The following is a 22,692-nucleotide window of genomic DNA, read 5'->3' on the forward strand; positions in this document are numbered from 1 at the left end:
ATGCTCTTGCAGTCTAAAATGTATTGCTGAATACAGGTATAAGATATCAATTGATTATTGTATCAATCCTACTTTTTTCACGATTTAATACAATGAATTCTCTGTTTTTAAGCTTTTTATGACCGTGTTGTGAAAAAGTAGCAAAAATAGCTGATATACAATACTAACGAAACGACACAATGCACCACCCTATTTTAGAAAACCTTCACCTATAATGACATGGCCAAAAAATAGGGATGCTCCGATGCTGTCTATGGATTTTATAAATACTTGAACAAAGAAAAATATTAACAAGATCTTGTGACTAAATAATAACTATGTTGGGTCCATTTGAACACATTTTCTTCACTTTTGTTTCTGTTCCTGAAAGTAACAAGAAATGCACGCTTTTGCGCCCGACAGCGATAACATTCAGTGTGAATGTTTTCTCTCTTGTCTGTGTGTGCAGGTGCACTGGTGGACCAGGGTGTGTTTGAGGAGCTGACCAGAGAGTGTCTCCCCTTGCTGTACGAGCACATGCAGGACCTGGGCGTCATCTCCACCATCTCCCTGTCCTGGTTCCTCACCCTGTTTCTGTCTGTCATGCCCTTTGACAGCGCTGTGCTGCTGGTCGACTGCTTCTTCTACGAGGGCATTAAGGTCATCTTCCAGGTCAGTGGTTGATTAATGATGGCAAGAGTTTCAACTGTGATGGGAATACTAAATGGTACGAGGCATACGTACTCTCAGTGAAGAACATTGAAGCTCAAGATTACTGTGGCATAAAGCAGTGATTATCAAACCTTTTCATTTCAATGATCCCCAGTTGACTCTGCATTAGTTGACACCCCCCCCCCCCCCCCCCCCCCCCAACGCTGATATTGGTTCCATTTGTACACTCTGAGTTGCCAATCATTTAGCTGGGGACTTCCTAGAACCCACTGGGTTAAAGGATGTTACTAGGTCATGTGTGTTTTCTGCTGTATGTATTATTGTTGTGCTGTCCATTTAAAATATTGCTGTATTTTCATGATACCTCAACATTTTTTGCATTATTTTGTATCACCTCTTAAAAGTGTGTAGGAGTTCAGCTCAGTTTTTATGTACTATATTTATTGTGCACAGAAATGCTACTTGTAGTGGTGCCAACCCACGGCAAAGGATCCAATCCAACAGACATCAAAGTGGCAGCACAAGTGCCAAAGTGTATTATGGGGACAGAGAATTATAGTGGAGTCTGCAGCCATCCTGGTTACGAGTCTGACTCAATTCAGTACTTGTGTGTGCGTGTGGAAGTGTATGCCTGCCCAGGTTATAACTCAGGCACTGTCCATTTGACTTAAAACTTGGCATGTCTGTCTGTCCGCTGGTCTTTGGGGGACGCACCAAGTGGTTTGCAAGATTTGTTCTGAACAGACACACACACACACACACACACACACACACACACACACACACACACACACACACACACACACACACACACACACACACACACACACACACACACACATAGATGGCTACCCTCTTTAACCCTTAAGTGCTGTTCGGGTCATTTTGACCCGTTTTACATTTTCATTTGGAAAAAAAAGGTAGAAGTTAAAAATGTTTCCACCTGAAACTCACTGGCCTTAAAGATTCTTCTGAGATGAACATGTAAAAAAAAAGTTTTTGCACTACACCCATGCTACACCCCCCTCATATTTTTTGAACCTTAAGTGCTGTTCGGGTCATTTTGACCCGGAAGCACAGAAATACACAGTATTATGCCAAAACACAGATACACAGTCACCCCCACTTCTAACACCCCCCTTCCGAAGCCCCATTCCGAACCCTCCCCCCCTTCCTATAAGCATGAGCAATATTGCCCAGTATTAAATGAAGTAGTTTTTTTTACATGGATTTCAGCTAAATTAGTAAAAACGCCTAGCTCTTTCAGTGTTTAATGTGATATAGCAAAGCAGAAATGCAAACATTTACCAAATATATCATATGAATTGTTTGGCATTGAGTCAAAGTCAATGTATCATGGTGATTTGTTAAGTTAAAAATTATATTAGTGTTGTTTTTTTTAAACCAAATATCCACCGGGTCAAAATGACCCGAACAGAACGAAGGTGTAGTGAATCTGAACAGAACTTAAGGGTTAAGAGCCATGCCATAAAACGATGAATATTGCAATCCACTACCAGGAGAGGATCAAGCAGACTTGGAGTTTACTCCAAAAGCTTCTATTTCTCTTAAACTGATATGTACACATGCATCATGATTGTAGCCCTCAGCTCCAAGTGCAGGCATGAATTGGGGTTCAAAGTTTAAGCTAAGTGGAATAGACAGGAGGAAATTGCCAGCAGCATGCTAAAAATAAATCGGCTGTTGATTCAGCTTTCACAGTAAACATTCCTATAGAGCCATAAATATTTACAGGCCAACAGACATTTCTCGTGACCGTGAATAAAGACACCGTTAACATACTATCTTTGGAGTGCTGCTCCCAGTTGGTGGAATGTGTGTATAATGCCCCGTTTTCATTGAGCAAAACTTCTGGAAGTTTTTTCAAAAATGACGGCAATTTTGAAATTCACGCCATGTGAAAACGGACACTTATTTTGTGTTCAGGGAGTTTTGGAGTCCGAAATTTGACGGCAAAATACCTAGTAATTTTTGCTGAAAGTACCGTGAGAATACAAATTTCCCTTCACCGTGATTTTTGAAGTTTTTTTGACAAGCAGGTGCGTACGGAGCCAATAATAACAGTTAAAGCATTGTATTTGGGATTGAAAACGATGTGAATGTGAATGGGGATATACAGTAGAAATAAAATACAGCTTCACCTTGCATTAGGGATATAATTATTTAGGCTATAGATAGAGTAAGAGTAGAGTCGCATTGTAACTAGGGGTGCCACGGTTCAGTCAGCCCACGGTTCGGTTCGTATCTCGGTTTTTGGCTCACGGTTTCGGTACAGTAAAAAATTAAAATGAAGAAATAAAGAATCCAAAATGTTCACTTAATTTTAAAGATGGGGTGCAATCATTTGTTTCCCCCCTAAAACATGATAATCAGTTATTATGATTATACTAGGAGGAAGATTTTCTCCAAAAAAGTGTACAGAAAGAGTTAAAATTATGTTTTTATGTGGCCACACCCTAAAAAATTAAGAAATTCGGTTCATTCGGTATGGGCTGTTCGGTTCGGTACAGGCCATTCGGTTCGGTATACCGGTTCGGTTCAGTATTGTGGCACCCCTAATTTTAACCATGGCTGGCTGCCTGTAAGTGCAATGATCTCTCAACGGCAGCTCCTTTTGGAACCTCTTCCTCCGCTATCTGCGGACTGCGGAGGGACTGGAGAGGTTCAGAAATAAACAAGCTGTTCTCAACAAGGTGCATCATTAGTTTATCGTCGTTGTGTGATGATTAAAAGTCCACAGCTAATCTAAAACCCACAGGTGCAACACGTTGCATTAGATCCTTTCTGAACGGACCTTATGTGTTGTTGTTGAGCATGAAGAATATTTTGTTTTAGTAAATCCATTTGTAGCGTTCAGACTTCAGAGTGAGAGAGAGAAGAGAGAAGACGAGACAGGCACCGATGCTACCGCACCGAACCGAACTGGGGAGAGTGTTTTTTGCAGGTCTTTCAGTCCGAGTGTTGCCATGTCTACTAATTATAAGCGACTCTGGGCTTGATTTCCGTAAAGTTGCTTGTAGACTTATAAGTTGCTGGTTGTGTTTTATTTGTTGTGAACTTGTAGATCGGCAATTTTCAGGTAGCTGATGTGGCGATGCGTATAGTTTTAAAGTGCTAGTGTGGCTTAGATAATATCACTTTTTGGGGCTTATTTTCGTACACCTGGTTGCTTATTTCTCTCGCAAAATCTGGCAACGCTGGTTTTCATGCCGCTACAATGGTTTAATGAAAACGAGCGATACCAGCATTTTTGCTGCCGATGAGGGCATGTGAAAACACCCAAAAAACGAAACTCCCGGCAAGTTATGCTAATTATAATTATTTATTTTGCTGGAAAAAAACGTAACTGCAATTAAAACATGCCTTAACTTGGTCTTTACATGTCCTATCTGGAGATGTGATGGAAAGGAAATGATTTGGTAGAATTGTTCCGATCAATCAAATGTCCTACCTCTTATCTCCAGGTGGCGCTAGCCGTGCTTCATGACAACATGGACACCCTTCTGGGGTGCAACGATGAGGGCGAGGCCATGACCATCCTTGGACGGTACGTGTGGGGGAACTTTGGTGACGACTATTGGTAAAACCCATCTTCTGTATAAAGAAGGTGCTGGAGCAACTGAAGCCTTTTACTTTAAAGTGATAGTTCGCCTATTTTGTAACCACAGCTGTATGGAGTACTCACCTATAATGGACTTGTTTCGAGGGCATTATTTAGTCAACTGAATGCAGTGGTCAGAGATGTGGTCAGTTTTCTGCTGAATTAAAAGTAGTTCCATTGAGTTGCCCGACCCATTTTTTTGTAATAAACTAATCCACAAAACCGCCGTCATTATTATTGTTGACATATTTCTACTTCTACGAGTAATGCTCGTTCAACTTTGACCCCTCTGTAACATGGTACTATTTATTCTCTTGAGTAGATCACTGCGCCGCATTCAACTCAACGGGCGCGTCCCGCGGCAGCCGCAGCACACGCCCCCAAAACAGTCTGCACTGATATCCGCCTGGTCGCTCCTGAAAGCTGAAATCTTGCCTTCGGTCCTAACTATTAGCTGTGGACCCCCTTATATTCCCTCAAAGACCCTGCCCTGGGGGTCCCCGGATCCCACTTTGAGAACCAATGGTACAGACGATATATTTTATTAGTCCAGTGTTGTTTTACGCTCGGCAATCGGTAGCTCTGGTCCATAGCGTAGCGCTATGTCACCGATGAGCCCTTACGCTTTAGGAAAGCCTGCGCACCCTTTCCTCTGTAGTAAAAATACAAAGTACAGTTTCGCTTCTCACCAAAACAAAGACATCTCCATAGAGTAAAAAGCCTGCTTTCAGAAGTGGGGGCAATCTGTCTAAATTTCATGTCTAAAATGCACTTTTTGCCATAAAAGAAAAACTATTTCATCCGAAGGCAAAATCTGGTCAATGGACTTTTCTATTGACAAGATCTGTAGAGGGCGGTGTGGAGTAGCTAAAACTTCCAGTGAAATATTTTCTTTTCTGGACCAAATGTGTATTTTAGACGTGAGGTGGGGGGCTACGAGTGTTGCCACTAAGGACAGTAGGCTTTCGACATCTTAGAACCGTCTTTGTTTTGGTGAGTAGTGAAAGTGTATATTTTATTTTTACTACAGACGAGAGGCTGAGCAGCCTGGGCTGCCGTGGCTCTGAGCGCAAGTGCTCACCAGTGACATAGTGTAGTGTTAGATACGGGACCAGAGGGGAAAGCTCGCTGGCTGTCTTTATCCTTGGGGAAACGGTGAAGACGTTTTTTCTTTTACCCAGAAATGCGTGGATATATCTCCCTTGTGTTAGCAATGGCAGATAAGGTTAGCTAAGCTGCTATTCAAGGCTAGTAGGAGCGATCAGCAGCGACCACACAACAAATAAACAGCGTGTGCTGCAGCAGCTTGCAGCAGCACAGCATGTACGCTGTGAGTGATGCGGCGCCATAGAGTTATAGTGCGGCGCAGTGATCTACTCAAGAGAAGAAATAGTACCATGTTACAGAGGGGTCAAAGTTGAACGAGCATTACTCGTAGAAGTAGAAATATGTCAACAATAATAATGACGGCGGTTTTGTGGATTAGTTTATTACAAAAAAATGGGTCGGGCAACTCAATGGAACTACTTTTAATTCAGCAGAAAACTGACCACATCTCTGACCACTGCATTCAGTTGACTAAATAATGCCCTCGAAACAAGTCCATTATAGGTGAGTACTCCATACAGCTGTGGTTACAAAATAGGCGAACTATCACTTTAATATAGAACGGGTTGCAAGCCAAGAAGAACGACAACGTTTCAATGTCAGATTACATCTTCGTCAGGTCATGTCAAACATGTAATAATCATTGGAAACATGTATACAGTAAGATCCTCTATGTTCATTTAACTCAGAGAGGACCCATCCTTACGGATCCTGTTGGTTCCACTTGTACACTCACAGAGTTTAATAGATTTGTTTGAATTCTTGGAACAGTTTGCAAATAGTGTAGTGGTACAATTATAGAATGGTGCTAAAAAAATAACACAAAAAAAGAAGCGCTTTCTGTTGTGGTCCTGTGTATTCAATTCATCTAGATATTTAAAGACATACAATAAGTACTGGATTTGACCAAGTAAAATATGTTGAAGCGTGGGTAAAGAGGCTGTCACTGGTTTGACCCTCTGCTCATCCCAGTTGAAGAATCAATGTACCGGAGAGAGGAATTTAGCCTCTTACTCCATGTGCACTCATCTGAGCCATTTTAGCAGCCATCTGCAAGGTGAAGCAGTATAAGTAAATTCCCCCTCCCTGGGGAACAGAAAATACTCCCTTTGTGATGACGCCTGTTATACTGTAAAGTCTCATCTGCCATTTGCCATTGTTTGGAGAGGACAGACATTAAGGAAGTATAGGGCACTCACTCAGTGACTGTTTAATAATTTGCTAATTGAGTGTCTCTGTTTGTGCCTCTCTCAGCTAATAATTAGCTAATTGAGTGTCTTTTCTGTGCCTCTCAGCTATCTGGATAATGTTGTAAATAAGCAAACGGTTTCCCCACCCATCCCCCACCTACACGCCTTGCTGACCAGTGGCGACGAGCCGCCTCCTGAGATTGACGTCTTTGAGCTCATCAAGTCCTCCTATGAGGTCAGACTTCATATTTGGTCACAACATCAAATCATATAGTTTGTAGATTTGCTCCTTTTCTTTTTTTTGTAAAGAGGTAAGAGTCCAAACAGTTTCTTGTTCTACTTGGTTAATGTTGTCCTCTATCTCTGTCTTTCCCGGAGCAGAGGTTTGGCAGCCTGCGGTCTGACGTCATTGAGCAGATGAGGTTCAAGCAGAGGTTAAAAGTGATCCAGTCATTGGAGGACACGGCTAAGAGGAGTGTGGTGCGTTCCTGCGTCAGCAATTTGCTCTTGGCACAAGATTCAGATGACGATCATTTGCTGCTGTACTTTGGCAGCTGTTTATGAAAATGGTGCCTCGATACAAAAATCTAGGAATATTGATACTGTTTATTGATCTTAGATCCTCTGAATGATGTTGAAAATTCTTTATTGGAATTGTCATAAAGCATGTTAGTTACAGTTGTAGTTTTGCCTCAGTCAGTTAATCTCAGGTATTTTCTTAAGAAAGGAGGGGTTGAGAGTGCAAAAAGGACTTTGAATTTCTATGATAATTAATTGTGAAAAACTATGATAAATACATTATACATGATCAGTTGTGCACCCCTACTAAGACGTTTCAGGGATTTATAACTGTGTTTCTCCACAGGTTAGAGCCATCATGACTGAGTCTGCCTTCAGTATCGAGGAACTGGAGGATCTCTACTGTCTCTTTAAGGTGTGGGAAAAAACATGTTCAAAGACGTTTTTAGTATTAACTTGTGGCTGCTGTTCGTTTGTAAGGAAATCTGGTTCTGTTGCATTAATTTGACTATAAATATGATCACAGACATTAATAAAAATTCATAACGCTACCTGGATAATTAACACATCCGTTGTAGAATAAATAAGAAAATTCAGTTTGAACACTCAATAGAGACTGTTTTGTTCCAGGATGGTTGTGATAACTATGCCCCCTTTATTCTTGTTTTGGCGGCAGATCAACACATCTATACTGACACCTTTTGTTAGAGAAGCTAAGTTTCATATCTGGTAATTAACTCATTCCCTGCCAGGCCCGATAGTCCCGAGATTATTCCAATGTCTTTCCCCGCCAGGCCCGATAGTCCCGAGAATTAAAAAAAAAAAAAAAACTTTTTTTTTTCAAAAAAAAATTTTTTTTCAAAAAAATTTTTGGACCCCAAAAAATGGAGTAGGCATGATAGCAATCGCGAAATTGCATGTTTAACCCCCATAGCAACCCCATCTTTCAAGCATGGCAGCCATTTTGGCAGCCATCTTTGTTAAACATAGTGGCTGTTATCTCATGAATGCCTGAACGGATTTCCATTCGGATTTTTTTGTTTGAAAGCTGTGAGCAATGTGGACACACGTGGTGCATTATCTAGGCATGGGTGTGCATGATCCGTGCACACCCAATTACATGGAAGTCTATGGAGACGAATGGCAGGTGGGAGTACGGAGGTATGTTAAAATGGCGGTCAATGTGTTAAGGAGAAGTTGTGGAGAAATGTCAAGGGTAGTAGACTGGAGACTATTTTGAGAAATAACGCAATAATTACTACATGCATTATCAGTATATGGTCTGTAAATGTGTGAATATTTTTCAATACCAAGGCTTAAGATGTATGAGAATATCATTAATGTGCCTTTTCTCCTGTTCCTGCAGGCCAAACACATCAGAAGCTGCTACTGGGGGGCGAGTACCACGGCCGCGGAGCGCCACGACCCTAGCCTGCCTTACCTGGAACAGTACCGCATTGACCTGGGCCAGTTCTGCCAGCTCTTTGGAGCCCTGGGCACCTGGGAGTGTGGTGTTCACACCGTCACCTTGGCTGCGCGTCTCTTCCGCCTGTTGGACAAGAACAAAGATGGCCTCATCAACTTCAAGGAGTTTGTCACTGGGCTGAGTGAGTAAAGAGTGATGAATGAATAGTTCACTCCCAAAATGACTTTTTTTTCACACATTCACATTCCTAAGACAATAATTTGATTATAATAAACCCCCATTGATTCCAGTTGGAGAAGCGAATGCATTTGTCTCTCCATCCGGATGGAGACAAGATGGCTCAGCCCTAAACTGTGTATTAATTTACAGGAAGAACTGTTGGGGGGAATGATTAATAAACAGCCCAGCTGTGTTTACTGAATGGTTGGGACATTCCCCTTTCCCCCTGATAGGGACGGTACAGGACAGGACAGGACAGGACAGGACAGGACAGGACAGGACAGGACAGGACATGATTTCATAGGTTTACCAGGCTACTTGATAAAGAACACATTGTTATTTGCTGTATTCACTTGGGGTTATTTGGTTGTCAGTTGGATTACATTCATTTCGATCTGGAAGCTACCCGATATAACTGCTCTTCTTCCACTATTGGCCATTAATCAACACGTTCATGTGGTGCAGAGTCAGGGGCCTCAGTCAAAGGCATCTTAGCAGTAGTTGAAAAGGAAGGGAAAGAATACCACAGTACTCCTCCCAAAAGTCAACAACTATACAATTTGAGTCTCGTTCAAGTGTTATGATGATTTTCTGTCCTCCATTGTCCCCCCTGCAGGTGGGATGTACCATGGAGACATGACGGAGAAACTAAAACTGTTGTACAAGCTTCACTTACCACCAGGTAGGCTCTGAGAATACTGTGTGTGTGTGTGTGTGTGTGTGTGTGTGTGTGTGTGTGTGTGTGTGTGTGTGTGTGTGTGTGTGTGTGTGTGTGTGTGTGTGTGTGTGTGTGTGTGTGTGTGTGTGTGTGTGTGTGCGCGTACTATTGAAATAGTAATAACAATGATAGTAATACAAATAAGATGTATTGTTTATTTAATTAAAATAGATTAGATTTCATTAAGACAAGTCACCAGGCATCAGCCAAATTGTTGGCCATTTTGGAGGTAACACATTAATAATTATTAATTAAATATAAGATGGTTGACATTTTGGTTAAAGTTAGTGTCCTGACCACACCTTCCATAAACTGTTTTACATTTACTCTGGTCTGTCCACATACAGTACATTTTATCTCGGTCACTTGTCCTTCCTCTGACCGGGTTGTTAGAATGAACACAGCAACAGCACAGGAAATATCTGTAAACGCAAAGGAAATGAGTTAGCAGTTTGCCAACACTACAACGTGTTAGTGTGTGCATGTACACGTACAGTGTGTGAGAGAGAGAGAGCATGTAACTGAAGACTGGAAAAAAAAGAAAAAAAAAAGAATATATATATATATATATATATATATATATATATATATATATATATATATATATATATACACACACACACACACACACACACACACACACACACACACACACACACACACACACACACACACACATGTATGTTCTGTGCAGAATGTGACCACTGCTTGGATAGTACAGTTACCATTTTGCCATTTACCAGAGCAACCAAAGCAGCATGAACGCTAGTTGTCCAGCAACAGGGTAAGCGGTCAATAGTGCCAGAATCCAATGTAGTGCCATCTGTCTAAGTAATATAGACGGTAAGGCGTTTCTTTGAAAGCAATTAAGAAAATACATTTGTGGCCTGGGCCACAGGGTAGTGGTCCAGGCTCCTAGGCTGGTAATCCAGCCCTTGCAGCGTTGCGGGTTCGAGTCCCGATCCTGACTACCTTTGCTGCGTGTCACCCCCCCATCTCTCTCCCAGTTTCCTGTCAGCCTACTGTGCACCTATCAATAAAGGCAGAAAAAGCCCCCCCCCCCCCCAAAAAAAAGAATAATACATTTGCTTATAAAATGTCAGCATAACGGGGTTTATCCATATGTCAGTCTGTATCTATGTCATGACATCATGAAATTGACCTCAAACCATGAACGAAAATGGCACAAACAATGTGCACCAGCAAATCCCTGGTGAAGCAAAAACAAAAAATATAATTTAGGTTTTTAGGTTATCGCACATTTGTACACAAAAAAATGTTTTTGTAACTGTTTTTAAAGATCACTATCTCCATTTAGCTAAATGAGGCATAGACCTCATTTGCACCCTGCCTGCACAGTTCACCACTGAACACTATATGTGATTTTGTGCAGCTCTGTACACAAACTGCACACTTAGTAACTTAATATCGATGGATACAGATTGGACGTAGAGGCCATGTTCATTGATCATAGAAACAGTCATGGATGTGTGAATCCAGACTGCTTTAACTACAGGCCTTGTGTTTGTCTATGAATGTATGGATTAACAGAGCTTGCCTTTATCTTTCAGCATTATGTCCTGAAGAAGCGGAATCTGCCCTGGAGGCAGCACAGTTCTTTACTGATGACACTCCACAGGGTATACACACATACACATGCACTGTTGTGTGTTATCTCAGTAACAAACGGCACGTTGTTTTGTGACACATAGTGAAACATGTTTGGGCAAAATCTTATTTGTACTTTAGATGTTTTGTCCACAGGGTGCCTGCTAATAGTTGTGATTAATAATTGTGAATAAAGCAAAAATAAACAGGATTATAATTTTACTCCAATTCAGGAAGCCCTAATTTGAAGCATTTGACACAGTTAAGCCTCACTCAGGAGGAACAAAAGTGTTATTTAGTCACATTGCTATGTTTTGTTACTGGCTCCTTTAACAGGAGCAGCAAAGCAAAGAAGTTTTGCTTAACAAGACATATAAAGAATGAATAAATGCCAGACATGTATCAGTAACAGTTTAAGACAAGTGTTATGGGAATTAACTATATACATAGTTTTGAGAAGATTTTTCCCTCCTACATTCTCCTGGTGGAGCACTCCAAATCCTAGATGGCTTGACAACAAAACGACTTTTCCTTTCATGTTAATCTTACATTTCTGTACATTTTCCCTTGCCTGACTTGATTGCTTTCCACCTGATGGTGTCCCAATTTCTTGGCATGTTGCTGTGCATGACAAATCTCCTGGAGTCATCCTCCTTAATAACAGAACCATGTCTCATCTGCCCATCCTGTTCTCTCCTTTCCTTTACACTCACACTGCATAAATGTTCTCTCTCTCTCTCTGTCCATACTTTGTTTCCGTTCCATTTCTCCTGCAACTCCAGAATCTCCCTTCCTGTCTGATTTGGACTTCCTGGCGCAGCAGGAAGTGACCTCAGGTTTGTGTCTTTGTGACACAGAGATGCTTTTGGTCAGCACAGTGCTCTCTCCGTGTAAAGGATTGGTGGGGTTAGGTTAGCAACTTATTGAATGCTTTAACCAGTGAAGAATAGCAGATCTACAAGCTCGCAGCGTGCGCTGCGAGCTTGTAGATCTTTTTAAGTCGTGAAAATGTGTGAAAATCTTTGAATATACTGTATTTTCAAAGCGAACGTTTGTAACTCAAAATTTGCTTCTGGGGGCGGTCCCTGGAACTAAATATTTTGAGATGGGGGTCTGTGGCCAAATACATATCATTTTGGGGGTCCTTCACATGAAAAGGTTTGAGAACCACTGACACAGTAGTCTCCCAAGAACAGACTAACTGAGCTCCAGTTGAAGTGAAAAGGAGCTTTTCCTTGACGATGGCTGGCCAGATTGCTGACATAGAAACACAGGTTTTTAAAAAAAATCTTAGAAGGATTCAAAAGACACTTATAGATTTGTGTCAAAATTCTAATTTTCACGATTTTTCAAAAATAGCAGATCTACAAGCTTGCAGTGTGGCACTCGGTGCCGCGCTGTGAGCTTGTATATCTGCTATTTTTCAATAGTTAAAGCATAAAATAATGATACACAATATAGTGTACCCGTTCTGAATGGGTTAATGTTTGAATGACGATGATTAAAAGTCCATTACGGACATTGACATGACATTTTCATTTTTCACTTGAGGCATATAGTTATTTACCTTGTCTTGATCAACATTTGAATAGGGCATTCATTGGTAGTAACCCTCAGGTGCTGAAAAGGCTACAACTGAAATAAATAAGAAGGGGCTACAACTGAGTTAAATAACCAACTTCCTACTAAGACCTCTTTGGCTAATATCCTACACGCAGAGCACTGAAAGAGCTTGATCAAATTATTCTTTGAAGTCACCCTCTCATTTCCTCTCTGATGCATTGTGGTATGACACTGTGGTTTCAGTGCAGTGGACACACCTCTCGTTTCATACCTTGTTATTTTCTGCTGTGTGATCTGGTTCCGTGTCTCTGTTTCATGTCACGTCTCTCTGTTCAGAAACTCTGAGCCTTTCGTATTTATCTTGCAGACTTGAGGTACTCCATGAAGTTTAGCAGCAGACACTCTTAAGGGAACAGATGATTAAATCCATCCGCTATACAATAGTTTGACTAGTACATAATCTACACTTCTCCATTCACTTCAGTTCATTGGATTGTTTATAAACCACTGTATTACAGTCATACTTCATACACTAAAGCTATATTTCATATACCACAATTCTATTTAATACACAAGTCATAATTCATAATGAAATTGTTAATTCTCTCGACTTTGGAGATGTGAGCTGTTTTCTCAACATGTACAGTAATCTGCTGTGGCAGCAGTGATGTTTTTGATGATGAAGGTGATGTCCTCTTTCATCTGCAGGAGAGGAGGACAAAGATGCCGGTGATGACAATGGAGATGGGGAGGACAAGAAAGGTAAAACAGGATTTCTCAGCATGCTCACATGTTGTATATTCTTAATATAACTGGAATTAATGTAGCTTATATTAATAATAATAATGAATACATATTTATATACATTATTGTAAGCCCAGAAACAAAGCCATCCAGGCTCCTGGTGAATCATCTGTATACTGTATATAAACTGCCACAAAATGGCCACCACTGTGAAGTAGGTGGCCACATTTTTAGGAGACTGGAAGCAGGTTGGTGTTTTCTCTAATGGAAGAATGAATGTTTACACAGCTTCTGAGTGATTCTTTAGCCCCATGGTCACTGGATATTGGACCCGATCGTCACAAGCCACACAATATTTTGCCACTTAGGAGACTATTTGTAGGATTTGTTTTCCATGTTGTCTCTAGTGGCTCCAATCTTTGCCCATAGCTTCTGCTGGCATTTATTGGTAAATGATTTATTGGCAAATTGCACTCTCTGGTGGATGAATTTAACATTGCCCCCAAGATCCCTTGTATGGTTGTGCAAACCACCTTCTTCCAACCACACTGTGCATGTGTGGTTTTCAGAGGAAAAGGTGAAAGACTACAAGTACTATCTGAGGATGTGGGCCAAGGAGAACGAACCAAAGAAGGAAACCATCAAAGACCTTCCCAGGATGAACCAGGTACAAACCAGAGTCAAACAGCTGTATTGTGAGCATGTCATTATCAGCACAAAATCTAAAAATCTATGTTTGAATAGCAGATTGACACACTCGGAATGAGTTGCAATGTGTCGTGAGCTTGTAGATCAGCCATTTTCGCTATTTGTTGTATGTCGAAGTATATAGGGTTTACAGTAAGTGATTAATCGATTTTAATGTGAATATTTGTTTTCTTTTCTTTTGCTAGTCAAATGCTAGGTTACTTTGCCTTACAATGGTATTTGTATTATTATTCAATGAAAGTGATTAAAATGACAATATTATTTTGTACAGTTGGCATTACAACACACGCTACAACACACCGCAACAGGATGCTCCTCAATGGTTCTCCTTTATGATAGAATGAACAGGAAGCTCATGCATCTGATGCACACGTGTGACTGGGGTTTTAGTCTTTCTTAAGCACTCTTTACTTTTTTGTATGTCCAATTGCAGAAGGTGATCTACGAGCTCAAACTTTGTGCTGCGACATGTATGAGCTTGTGTAGATATTTTGACCAAACCATTTGTTTCTCAATGTTCACCTATCATCACCTGCCCAGAAGCCTAACAACAACAAAAAAACACCCTTTTTTTGTACAATTAATAAATACATTAACATAATGTATTTGATTGGTCTCTCCTTCCAGGAGCAGTTCATCGAGTTGTGTAAAACTCTGTACAACATGTTCAGCCAAGACCCCCTGGAGCAGGAGTTGTACCACGCCATTGCAACCGTGGCCAGCCTGCTACTCCGCATAGGAGAGGTCGGCAAGAAGTTTACCAACAACGGTTCCAAGAAAACGGACACCAACGGTCAGGCTCCCACCCAAGCCCCAGCTCCGGCCCCGCTCCCGTCTGACGCCGAGCCTGAAAAAGAGGGCTGGACCGGGGAAGGAGCATCAGGACAGTCTCAGGTCTGTAAGGCCCTGGCAGAAGCTCAGCTGGAGACCTCGCCCCAGCAGACGTCCGACGAGGACGCCAAGGACGACACGTCCGTCTCCTCCTACTCCATGGTAAGCGCCGGCTCACTGCAGTGCGAAGACCTTACCGACGACACGGTGCTGATTGGCTGTGGCGAGCAGAGGCGGGGAAGCGTGATGGACGGCGACTGGTCGATAACCTTTGAGCAGGTGCTGGCCTCGCTGCTGACCGAACCGGACCTGGTGGAATACTTTGAGAAGAAGGGGGATATTCAAGTTAAGATGGCCGCCTGTAAGGCCCAGCGAGGCGTGGAGAGGCAGACCAGCTCCTCCAGTGACCATGAGCTCGCCCAACATTCTGTCTGAGAGATGCCCAGTAACCTTTTCAGCTGTGTACGTGTGATAGGTGGGCTGCACCTTGTCATCATTTCCCTTGTCATCACATGCATCAATCCTTCAAACTTTGCTTCACCCTCTATTTCATGGGGCGCTGTGAACCTGCCCCTCTGTTCTCTTGGCTTTATCCAACACAATGTTCCTATAGGACATATAGATCTATATTATACACGTGCAGAAAGCTACACTGGCCTTTCAGCAATTTTGTGACATCCTTTTAAACCTCCATAAAATGGATTCAAAGTTGCTCATCTTGTCACTATGTGATGAGAGTTTTATGTTTTGATGTATCTTTATGTCAGCTTGCTTGTTCTCTTGCGTCTACAGCACTCTGCGGACCAGAATTCAGACAATGGGAGGAAAAAGCCATTGATATGAGTCTGGTTATGTGTATAATTATAATAAACATCATTCTCAGAAGAACAAAACACCCAGCCCTTATACTAGAGTTTAGAAGTAGACTAACTCAGTGTTTGTTTTGGGAGGGAATCCATTTTGGCTTGCTTTGTAGGGAGGTAATCTTAATTGTGGCCAGTCCTTAAAAAATCCAGTTCTGTTACAGGCACTACCTCTCATTAGCCAGTATAACAATGTAACCGCCTCTGTTTTTTGCAGACAACTCTTCAATGTGAGTGTTGCCCTCACCGTGCTGAGCGGTCACCAATTCTACAGCCAATGGATAAGCATGATTCGTCTCTCTTTCTTTTTCTAACATAAGGATGTTTTAGTAATGCTTGATGAACTAAATATGAAAGATGACTTGTATATTTGGTTTAAGCCGAACTTAATCTGATTACACCCAATTTATGCTAGAAGACATGGCACTTTCACAGAAGCATAAATTGTGCTCTAATGATACAGTATATAATGATATTCTAACGCATTCTTACACTAGGCCACGCCAACTGGTCTAATGATGCCACACCCTGGCTGAGGTAAATATGCCATCTTCTCCCAGATACTAAATTAAATATCATTCGACAGTGGTCACCACCGTTTAGGGCATTCACACTGGGCACTGCAACTATAAAACATATAACGTGAATGGCCACAACTATAACAAATACTATGGTGAATGGCCGTTAATCTGTGTCAACAAGTGTCCTACATTTTTCATTGCCTGGTAGTGAATGGAATATCCTACAAGACAGAGTTTTTGGAGCTGTGCTAGCACGCTCCCTTTAAGTGGCTTTGTGTGTCCAGGCTAGTGTGAGAAATTGTCTTAGTCAGTATGGGATTTATGGCTCTTTGAAGTGAGCCGGTTCTCTGGGATGGGATTTATGGCTCTTTGAAGTGAGCCGGTTCTCTGGGATCCGTTCATTTCAAAGAACCGTTCAAAAGAGTCATTTTAGTTACTTTAGTTATTGAACATAGAATCAAAAACATAGACCTGGAACTGCTCAAATGCACAGCTCCACTTCGAACCGAGGTTTGATTTTTTTACACAGGCTCATTCCATTGCCATTTCACAACTATTTGGAGACATTGGTTCAATGTACACCTGTTTATTGTTATTATGGCATATCATACTTTTGTACTTTCTTTTATTCTGTTTTAAACTTTAACTGTTTGGGCAGTGTGGATTATATAGCCTAGACTTACCTGGCGGCATTTGAAAACTGTAACGAAGTGTGATGCAGAGTCAGGTTTTACACACATGGCCATTTTGTTCCTTTTAAATATATTCGTAAATACAGTGTTTTTGCACAACCACCTCCTCTGAATTACCCAACGCTCCCAGTGACTGTTTAATTATTATAGCCAGAAAACTTTAGCTTATGCCCACCTCAATGTGTAGATTTAACTGATAATTTACAGTTTAACTCAAAGGTCTTCAACAGCGGGTCCGGGACCCCTAGGGGGTACTTAAAGTTACTAAAGGGTCCTCCAAATCTTTGTGTGATAGAAACTTTTCCCCCTGAGAACTTTAGCCAAAAATAGCAGATCTACAAGAGCTTGTAGATCGGCTATTTTAGGCAAAGGGGTTTAGTGTAGAGAGAAAAAGAGCAGACTAGGTACGGAGTGAAAGGTCAAGTTTATTAAGTATTGACGGTTCAAGTGGTTAAATATCTGAAAACACAAATTGACATGAATCCAAAATACACTGATTGTGCTGTCAAACGATGAAACTATATGGAATCTGAACATGTTGTGGGGGTCCCTGCTTCATCTCTCTTGCGTGAAAACATTGAAGACCCCTGGTTTAACTCATTATGACTGAAACGACAGGAGTTGTGAGACAGGACTGAGGATCAGTAGATGAGGTGCTGGCGCTGTTGTCTGTTGATCTAATTTCTGACCTTATTAGTTTATTCCTTACAGGTCTACTGGTACTTTGTCCATTAGTAAGCAGCCTGAAGCCTGATTTATTGCACATTGTGATTTGCACAACTACGTATAAATCAGATGCAACAGTATTGTGACCAAAGGTTTAAAAAGGCAAATGGCATCAACTCGTTTTTGTGCAATTCAAAGTTCTAGGATTACATTTCATCCACATTTTTAGCAGAACTAAGTTACTTACCATCCAATGATACAGAACAGGAAATTCACCCTACTGATGTTTTTTTTCTTCTCCCACTGCTAGAGTTACTGCTCTTTCGCTTTGTATTGTTGTACAGTAAAGTATAGCTACATAAACCATTTGAATTCAATCAATGCTATAACAAGTATGTCCTACTTTAAAGAATGAGTCTAATTTAGTTTTATATCAAAGTTAGATTTTCACAGTATTGTTTGGTAAAGCACTCTAACTCTTTAAGTCTCTATATACAGTAGTAGATTGTAATGTAATGGGATTTAAGCCTTCTCACTCATTGTATGCAATTTGCTTTGCACCTGTCATGTAACATGGATGCTCATGAAAATGACTTGTTTACTTCCAGACTGCTTACTAAATGTGAAAAGAATGTAAGCTGTCTTTTGTTTTGTTTCTTCCATTAGCCAATGACACTTATACGTACAGTATGTTCCATCTCTAACTATGTTGTCCACACTGTATCCATGTAACAGATTTATTTATTCACAAATCAGCTTTTTAAATTGTTATTATCAGGACTGTACTATATTGTGTAATAAATACTTAAAGAAAGTTACATGTGCATCTGCTTAAGATTTGTTTTTTATACGGTCATAAGCAATGGTCATGCTATATAATGCTCTAAAATCCACCCTGTATACAAGTATGCAAAGTATACATGTATACAAATGTCAGGTCTGGGAATCGAACCAGTGACCTGCTTCACATGCAGTCTCTTAGTCTCATTCAGCTATGACTGCCTGTTTTAAACAAAACAAAAACGGTTTCATGTTAAGAACCCCATGAAGACTGACAATTCTGTATGTACAGTATGTGTGTGTATAGTATGTATAACCTATATCTAAATCAGAGCCATGTTTTTTATTGTCTGTTTCATAAACACGTGGTTGGGTCAAATCGGTCTTTTGGAACTTTTTCACTCTACTTTATATAGCATGAGAGCATTTTTCATCACAAGGTCTGTGGTTGAATCCACTATTTTTCATCTGTGTTCTGGTGAATGTTGTGCATGTTTGATACTTTTATCATGCTTGCTTTACTAGCATGGGTACAATTTCAGCCTTAAAATGACAAATGTAGGTGTACAGATTTGATGATTGAAGCAAAGCAAGACATCCTTAATAATGACTTCTCATCTTTTAAGTCATTACTTAATAGTCTACTTGCCAGCCCATAGAGCCCCATTGTGAACCTGGACATATTGAGTACAGTAAGGTTTTATGTTAGAAATGTTGAGTATGGGTCCCCAGCATGTAGAAACTACCGGATGCTAACTTGCATATGTTGAGCAATTTTCATAATTTGCATAATTCGATTTATTTAGCATAATCCCCCATAATAATGGATAATATGTCAAAAACTGATTGGCCGATTTGAACAATATTAGAGTGGTTTTGGGGGTTATTGAGGATGCTGAATCCATTTTCTAAATTCAAAATGGCCGTTTTAAACCGGAAATGGCCTTATACCAACTTAAAGTGGGTGATTTTGATACTTTTTTGTTGATTTTCCAGTTGGTATATGGCCATTTCCGGTTTAAAACGGCCATTTTGAATTTAGAAAATGTCAAAAATGGATTCAGCATCCTCAATAACCCCCAAAACCACTCTAATATTGTTCAAATCGGCCAATCAGTTTTTGACATATTATCCATTATTATGGGGGATTATGCTAAATAAATCGAATTATGCAAATTATGAAAATTGCTCAACATATGCAAGTTAGCATCCGGTAGTTTCTACATGCTGGGGACCCATACTCAACATTTCTAACATAAAACCTTACTGTACTCAATATGTCCAGGTTCAGATTCTGGCAAGTGGACTATAAGTGAATATCTATGATATGATCTTGCATGCATTGCCCCCACCCTTAAAGCGGGGGTCTGGGGATCCTCCCCCAGAAAAAAAAAAAATAACATAGTAGATGTAATATCCTGTGTTCTGGTGAATTTTGGGAGTTTGATACCAAGTCCAGGAGAAATGCCAATCATCCTGGCAAATCCAGGAGCATTGGCAAGCCTGCCAATGTTGGACAATTTGGTAAATTGGATTTTTTGGCAAAGTGACCCGATACCCATTTAGGCACAACTGACGCCCGTTGGTGAGGGAATCATGAGAAGGTCACTCTGACCACTTCAGCCTTTTGCACAGAGATGCAACCAAAAAATTAAATTATCCACCAGGGGCCATTGCTGAGGTTAATCCGTCCCTGAGTGGTCTAATGATCTGACTTTCAGCAGAGCGGTTCCATTCAAACCCTAGTCTACCTGTAGTTTGATGATGGAGTAGGCTACTTTGGAATGTTCTTACAGTTTACAGTTTAGGCATTTAGCAGACGCTTTTAATCCAAAGCGATTTACAATAAGCAGGTAGTAATATACACATCACTATAATAAGATAATATGTCAGTACATTAACAACAATATAACAAATGCATCTTTAAAGATATGCATGAGTAACCCAAAATGTATTTGAAAATGCACTGGGCTGGGCACCCCAGGTATGTTTGTTTGGTGAACAAGAAAAGAAAATCTCATTGACGTAGGGTGACCAGATGTCCCCCTTTGCGAGGGACAGTCCCACATTTCCATGACTTTTCAGGTGTCCCCCAAATTGAGACTCTGTCCCACATTGTGACTGGCAGGTGTTGATATAGGTGCGCTGATTGTTGCTGAAGCTCTTAACGTGAGCTCACAGCAAGCTAGACTGGACCACACTGGACTACTGGAATACATTATATGGCAGAGTATTCCATTGTAAATCTCTCTCATTGTCTCTTTTCCCTGCAAGATATGTTTTTAAGCCTGTTAATAAAATAACATGAGAAATATCCCCTATATGGTGGTAAATAACAAATTAATATGCAGTATTAGGACTATGGTCGAATATGACATAAAAGCATTTATTAGCAACTTAATAATTTGCTATTAACCCCCCCGCCCGCCCGTCCCACATTGTCCCACACAAGTGGTACTTCTGTCCCTCAAATGAACAGTTTGGATCTGGTCACCCTACATTGACGTCAGTTTTGTGATGTTTTTACTGGACACCCTGTGGAAGTTGCCAGCGGTTGATCAGCCTTCATTATAAACGGGCCACAGGATTTTCTATAGAAACTCACAGCAGTTTTATTGTTACCCCTATTATTATCATCATCATTACCATCATCATCATCATCATCATTTTAATTACACTTTAAATGTTGTCAGAGAGTGATGTTTGATCTCTTAACCTTGAGATCATCATTTCAACAGCTGCACTAAAGCACTATGTCCACTAGGGGGCAGACATGCATCTTCTTGGTCAGATATGTTAGATTTGCCCCCCGCCCCGCCTCCCCGCTGCAATGTCATTGGGTATTCAGGTGTCAATCAACTCTAGACAGTTACAAGAGGGGGTGGGACTAAAATAAGCAGGAAGGAAAACAATCTGACAGTGTAGCCACGTGTTGAAAACAGATGTTTATGAATTCATTAAATAATCTGGTAAATGTTGTCACCAAAAGAAGCGGGCCAGGGATAATAAACCAGACTGGATATATCAGCATGTCTGTGTGTTTGGAGCTGGGTTTCACTCAGTATTTATTTCTACCATAACCAGCTGACATTAATAACTACTAGATGGACTGTGGCTGGTCAACTAACACACACACTAGCCTGGAGGAGAAGAGAGTGTGGGACACATTTCAACAGGTTTCTGTGAGTATGGACGCTATCTGATAATTCAGCCGTAGAATGGCTGTGATGATATCACTTACATTTCACAATGTCACCAACACAGGAGGGCTTTATACTGTAGGCCTATATGGAATACATTAAACTAGTAAGACACCTGAGGGTGGAATGCGACCTCAGGGTGACATGCGACCTCGCCGCGCCAATTCTTGACTATCTGGCCAACCACAGCGTTTCTCTGACGATTCTAGTTGTTGTCATTCTGGGGTTAGTTTGTTCATGTTTTTGTGAGGGTATCAACCCTAGGAGACACGGGGAGAAGAGAACATGCAAACTCCACACAGAAAGGCCCTATCGCCAACCCCACCAGGGTGTGAGCGATAGGGCCTAAACATGGAGATGTGGAGATTGGAGAACACTATATATGGAGATAGTCCAGTCCATCATTTCATATGGGACTACCGTCATCATAGACAGTAGCCATTGTAACCCATAGACTGTAAAAATGTGTGCACACACACTGACACACACAGACAGACAGACACGGAGACAAGCTGTGACATTTCTCATTGTAAACTAAACTGTGACCTTCGGCTGCAAATTAAATGCGACCTCGCAATTAGTTGATTGTAACTCAACAGTATTTCTCTCTCCACTCTTCTGCCACTCAGGTTGAAGCGGGCATCACTGCATGTCTGGCTGACATCTCACAGTGGATGTTTTCTTCTCGCCGCCTCAAGCTGAACCCAGACAAGACTGAGCTTCTCTTCTTCCCAGGTAAGTCCTGCCCCATGCTGGATCTCACTGTTTCCATCTCTGGTGACTTTGGTTCCAACAGCCAAGAGCCTTGGTGTTGTCCTGGACAGTCATTCATTCATTCAGAGCCGTGGTGTTGTCCTGGACACTCATTCATTCATTCAGATCCTTGGTGTTGTCTTGGACAGTCAGCTGTCATTCAAGCCCCCCCCCCCATCCCGTAGGAGTACATGCATTGACGATTATCACCCTCCTCCCCGCCCGGCTTCTCTTCCCTGAACACAGGCCAGTTGTGTTCAGATGTTTGCCTCTTTCTCATGTAATATTTGGCCAATTTGGCATTAAAAAGT

At 41.2% G+C, this 22,692-nt stretch overlaps 1 protein-coding gene across 2 annotated transcripts in view; it reads left to right on the plus strand.

Moving 5' to 3' along the window:
* tbc1d9b (TBC1 domain family member 9b) overlaps positions 1 to 18,466 on the plus strand; it is a 36,549-nt gene extending 18,083 nt beyond the window's left edge. The window contains exons 12-23 of one of the 2 annotated variants that reach the window (XM_080746222.1): positions 449 to 651; positions 4,137 to 4,219; positions 6,676 to 6,805; positions 6,952 to 7,050; positions 7,436 to 7,504; positions 8,456 to 8,696; positions 9,351 to 9,416; positions 11,024 to 11,092; positions 11,843 to 11,896; positions 13,332 to 13,385; positions 13,937 to 14,034; positions 14,703 to 18,466. In XM_080746222.1, coding sequence (XP_080602348.1) covers positions 449 to 651; positions 4,137 to 4,219; positions 6,676 to 6,805; positions 6,952 to 7,050; positions 7,436 to 7,504; positions 8,456 to 8,696; positions 9,351 to 9,416; positions 11,024 to 11,092; positions 11,843 to 11,896; positions 13,332 to 13,385; positions 13,937 to 14,034; positions 14,703 to 15,341 — 1,805 coding nt within the window. In that variant the 3' untranslated portion in view covers positions 15,342 to 18,466. The remainder of the gene's footprint in view (positions 1 to 448; positions 652 to 4,136; positions 4,220 to 6,675; positions 6,806 to 6,951; positions 7,051 to 7,435; positions 7,505 to 8,455; positions 8,697 to 9,350; positions 9,417 to 11,023; positions 11,093 to 11,842; positions 11,897 to 13,331; positions 13,386 to 13,936; positions 14,035 to 14,702) is intronic. The other variant, XM_080746223.1, reaches the window with a different exon arrangement.
* The last annotated feature ends 4,226 nt before the right edge of the window (positions 18,467 to 22,692 follow it).

The sequence above is a fragment of the Nannobrachium achirus genome, assembly GCF_963921795.1.
Source record: "Nannobrachium achirus genome assembly, chromosome: 17".
Taxonomy (NCBI): Eukaryota; Metazoa; Chordata; class Actinopteri; order Myctophiformes; family Myctophidae; genus Nannobrachium; species Nannobrachium achirus.